Below are 4,516 nucleotides of genomic sequence, written 5' to 3'. Positions count from 1 at the left end.
AAATAAGACGTGAAAAGAAGTTGAATTGATAAAAATTAGAAATAGTAAATTAAAAATGTATTTGTGATTTTGAATCATAATATTAAATTATGAAAAATAAACATTAAACAATATAAAAACAAAAAGTAGATTAAATTCCCTTTTTAAAATACTAAGTCAATATTATATAATGAAACTAATATAAAAATAATCAAATAAAAAATATTTAAATTACTAAAATAGTCTTCTAATTTAAATAAACTTAATTAAGAGTAAAACTACGACATAAATTAATTTTCATACGGTGAGAAACTAAATACAAAAAATTAAAAATTAAAAAAAAAAGCCATAAAATAAGTCAAGTTCTTTTGAAAAAGCCATATTTTTATAAACTTGTTAAAAAAACTTATAAAAGATGTAATTTCCTCAAACAAAAATAACAAGCCCAAGCCCACATTCTATCTAAATCAAATTTCAGATCCCAATCGTCTCGTTTCCACTTCGTATCTCCCTCACCTCTGAACTATCTCTATCTATCTCCTCCTGACTCCGCTACTCTCTCCATCGGTCCTCGAAGTAATCTTGCTCGGCTTTGGTGGCGAGTTCTATTTTAGACAAGGTATTTGTATATTTTCTCTTCCTGTCAAGGGTTTGATGGTATTGATTGTTTGATGTTTGTTGTTTCTATTCAATGGAAAACGTTAAGGGGTTTGCATTTGTATTTTTGTGCATGATTTGATCTGCATTTTTTTGTTCTTAATCAGGCTTGCTCTTATCGTGATTTTGTAAATATGAGTATGCTTAATTTTTTTTTTGACAAATTTTGGTTTTCTTTGTATATGTTTTAGTTGTGGTCTGTTAATGTTGTTCGTAAAATGAACAAGTTTTTTGATGTTTTGGATCATATGGGTTATTCATTTGAAGTTTGATTTTGGTTTTGGTAGAGGTTAAGTGCAGTTTTTTTTGCTTGTTTGTTTCTCTACTCATATTAATTCCAAATTCTTTGACTGATTATAAGTTTTATTAAATTCAAACTGGTTGTTTGGTTGTAGAAGAATTTTATCTTTCAGGTCTTTTACTATTATCGGGAATTAAGAATTTTTTTTTTTTATGTACTTCTAAATATTTCTATTCTTAATTCTTCTATATTTTTTAAGTTGTAAACTCTTATTTATTTCTAAATCTAAATATAATACACGGTGTCGAGTTTAGTTTTCTGTGTTTATGTAAAGGACAATTAGTTTTTCATCTCTGTTTCTTTAAACATATGTAGCTATTTAGTTTTTGCAGGAATACTAATTTGAATCTTGCCTAAGTACTGATTTAATATTGATATGCTGTAGGCATATTTAAAACAATATAATTAATCTTTTCAATGTTTCTTAAAGCATCCAGGGTTGAAATCAGATTGTATTACTTCAACACTTTCAATCTCAGAATTTTTGTTCAAGGAGCTGATAGCCATATTGAATTCTCAGAATTTCTGTTTTAGGAGTTGGTTTTTCTTATTTTGGGTTTTTTTTGTTACTGATGAGAGAATTGTTGATGAGATAATTTTTCTGCATTTGTAATGTGTTTGTAAATGCGAAAGATTGAGCTGAATTGTTGCATTGTTTGGGAATTAATTTTGTGTAAAGGAGCAATTGTTGATTTTTTTTTTGAGTAGAAGCAATTGTTCAGTTTGGATGACTGATTAACCGGCATTGTTAAAGTTTTAGATTTTTGAAAACATATTCTGTTAAAGCCATATGAATTTTTGTTTAGCCCCGTTTGATAGCTATTTATATAATTGGTAAGATAATAATTTGGTTACTCTAAGCAGACTAAATTATATTATTATGGATAATTGTGCTTGGCCACTTATAAAACCATAGCCAATGTTCATGCAAATAATGTTTTTGACAAACATGTATTGGGTTATGAGTGGAAGTTCTTTATGTTATGGTTTTTTTTATGTTCTTTCTTTAATGACCATATTTCCCCCCATTTTCGTGGATAAACAAGAGGGCATTATATTCTTCCTGTTGCAGCGTAGATGTCAAATACTATAATCATATTCCCCCCATTTTGCAGCTTTTTAAATCCAAGGTGAAGAACTTGAGGTGGCTGCTGGCTTGTCCAGTATAAGATGCGTCTCATTCAAACTCTTAACTTGTTCATTCCACTCTATATCTTTTATTCCCTTATCAGTGGTCGAATTTGCAATTGTGAAAATACGTAAGTATGTTATGTTTTCTTTGATCATTGCTAGAATGTAACAATGCTGAGGTCGAGTCAATCTGTGTTAATATTTCACTGCTTGATAATTGTATAGGGTTGACAACAAAATTCTGAAAGTTGGGGAGGAACTATGGAGGGAAACACTGTCTCTTCAATCGGGTTCTCGCCTTTATCAGTTACAAGGACTTAAATCTTATACGTGGTACGAAGTAAAGATATCATACCCAGCTTCTGTATGTATTTCATGCCGCTGTATTGTTGCTTTTTCTGCATTCAACAATCTGTCAGTGATTTTCTCAATGGGGTTTATCTGTTGATAGATACCAGCCAGCTTTTCCTTAGAACTGAAGGACTCAGCAAACTTGGCACTACACACAAATAGAAGATTGCTTAACACGGAAAAGCTTATTTTCAAGACCGAGAGTCTTGACTTGAGTAAAAAGGTTTGAATATTCCTTTTGGAAATTAGATTGAATTATCTCATGTGTCATGTCAATAAAAAATCTAAACCTTTGGAATCTGCAGGATGGAATGAATATCTTGGTGACCGTGGAACCTGAGGGGTTTGTTGCTAAACCGAATGTTCCCGAGAGGGAGTTCATCATTTTCAACATAGGTACTTTCTGTTAAATGGTTCAGTCTCTCTGACAGATAATTTCTTACCAAGCTGCTTTCTTACTGTTAACCTTCATTCTTTGTTTTCAGCTTAACAATTGTTCCTTTCAATTTTTATCTCTACTTATATTAAGTAGAGCGATAGAATTGTTTCAGACCAAAAATTGGATTCTCTAAGAGTTTGTTTTCAGTTTCCTGCTTATATTTCTGGCGATGAAATGAAAAACAACTTGTTCAATCACCTGAATTAACCAAATCTATAGAAGAAAATGATTGTTTTTTGGGTTTATACCTTTTTGGACCCTGTGTTTTTTTCCATTACCTGTTTAGACTCTGTGTTTTAACAAATTACTTTTTGGATCCTATGTTTTGTAAAATTGTTAAAATAGAACCCTAAATTCAATTTTGATAAAGAAAAAATTTAATATAACAATACAGTTTTTAAGCAGAATTATTTTATTTTTATTCTGAATTGTTAGTTTGTTAAATTATTTATGATTTTAGTTGAGAAAACATTAACCAAAATCAGGTTTAGGGTTCTATTTTAAACATTTTACAAAACATAGGGTCCAAAAAATAATTTGTCAAAATACAGGGTCCAAACAGGTAATGAGAAAAAACACAGGGTCTAAAAAAGTATAAACTCTTGGCTTTTACTACAACTTTCTCTCTGTCATGTTTCCTATTTACTATGCCTTGTTCTTACTATATTTCATGAGGTATATTCTCTCTTGTTACGCGTTGGACGTTGTGAATTACGTTCTAACTGACATCCTATTTATTTTAGTTTGTGACGAGCTATTGTTGGGGATTCCACACAAAGCTTGGTGGGTTGCAGCCATGGTGCTACTCTGTCTATGTTTGGCATTCTTCGTCCCATCGTTCCTTCCACCCTATTTGCTGCCAAACAATCAAAGCCATCTACCGTGTGATCAGAATGCTTCCAAGGATTCCTGAGATTTTGCCTCGAGGGTAATCGTCGACAACCTTCAATTTGTTTTTGCATAGTTAAGTTTTGTTCAATTCTTTCTATTGTACTATTTTAACACATGTTTAGTGCGTGTGATCAAGGTTATTGACTCATTAATTTGTGTTTTAGATAGATTTGGATGAGATGAGTAGCTTGTTGAAAAAGGTTGGCAACTTGGTGAGGAACTAGATGGGTGGCTATAGGGAAGGTAGCCACTTATTTTTGACAATTGGGCTTAGGGAGCTAGGAAATGGACAAGGCTCTACAACGGTGAAAAATCAGCTCAGCAACCACTTATCTCCTTGTGGATTTGTTCTATTATTTTGAAAATTGTGTGTATACCATCATATAGTCTTGTTTGCATTTGCATTCGAAGTAGAAATTACAATGTGAGACAGATTCGACACTTGATAATTATTATCTCTTTGGTTAATCATACATACTAGAAAAAAGTTTTTAATTGATGAAATACCATGTAAAATAAAATACTATATTGAATTGTATTTAAACACAAACACATTAAAACATAAAAGTAATATATATTTATATGTAATAAAGTTGATTATAATTGATTGTAATTCCAGATTATTATTAAATTAAGCATGTTTGTTTAACTGAGTAATTACACTGTAATTATGTAATTATAGTTAATTGAAGTATCTCAATTACGAGTAATTACTAAATTTTTAAATAGTAATTATTAATTGTTTTGTCAAACTTAATAATAGTAAT

At 30.5% G+C, this 4,516-nt stretch overlaps 1 protein-coding gene across 4 annotated transcripts; it reads left to right on the top strand.

Moving 5' to 3' along the window:
• Positions 1 to 440: 440 nt before the first annotated feature.
• Positions 441 to 4,253, top strand: LOC133794096 (uncharacterized). 4 transcript variants are annotated; one of them, XR_009875115.1, is made up of 7 exons: positions 441 to 598; positions 2,053 to 2,196; positions 2,294 to 2,432; positions 2,520 to 2,642; positions 2,725 to 2,815; positions 3,602 to 3,821; positions 3,918 to 4,253. XR_009875115.1 is itself a non-coding variant. In XM_062231284.1 (7 exons), exons 2-6 carry the CDS (start codon positions 2,108 to 2,110, stop codon positions 3,769 to 3,771), a joined length of 612 nt encoding a protein of 203 aa, XP_062087268.1. In that variant the 5' UTR covers positions 441 to 598; positions 2,053 to 2,107; the 3' UTR covers positions 3,772 to 3,786; positions 3,918 to 4,253. The 4 variants fall into 4 exon arrangements, 2 of the variants coding, with proteins under 2 accessions (XP_062087268.1, XP_062087267.1); XR_009875114.1 differs by having other exon boundaries at positions 3,914 to 4,253; XM_062231284.1 differs by having other exon boundaries at positions 3,602 to 3,786.
• The last annotated feature ends 263 nt before the right edge of the window (positions 4,254 to 4,516 follow it).

Source organism: Humulus lupulus, chromosome 8 (assembly GCF_963169125.1).
Source record: "Humulus lupulus chromosome 8, drHumLupu1.1, whole genome shotgun sequence".
Lineage (NCBI taxonomy): Eukaryota > Viridiplantae > Streptophyta > Magnoliopsida > Rosales > Cannabaceae > Humulus > Humulus lupulus.
Note: the sequence above shows the minus strand (reverse complement) of the source record. Positions and strands in the feature narration are given on the sequence as shown.

What these genes read in the sequence shown, in the direction of transcription:
- LOC133794096 (XM_062231284.1), top strand. Translation starts at nt 2,108, where the DNA reads ATGCGTCTCATTCAAACTCTTAACTTGTTCATTCCACTCTATATCTTT. An exon ending in ATTTGCAATTGTGAAAATAC is followed by an intron (nt 2,197 to 2,293) that starts GTAAGTATGTTA and finishes ATAATTGTATAG; the next exon opens with GGTTGACAACAAAATTCTGA. An exon ending in GTTCATCATTTTCAACATAG is followed by an intron (nt 2,816 to 3,601) that starts GTACTTTCTGTT and finishes TATTTATTTTAG; the next exon opens with TTTGTGACGAGCTATTGTTG.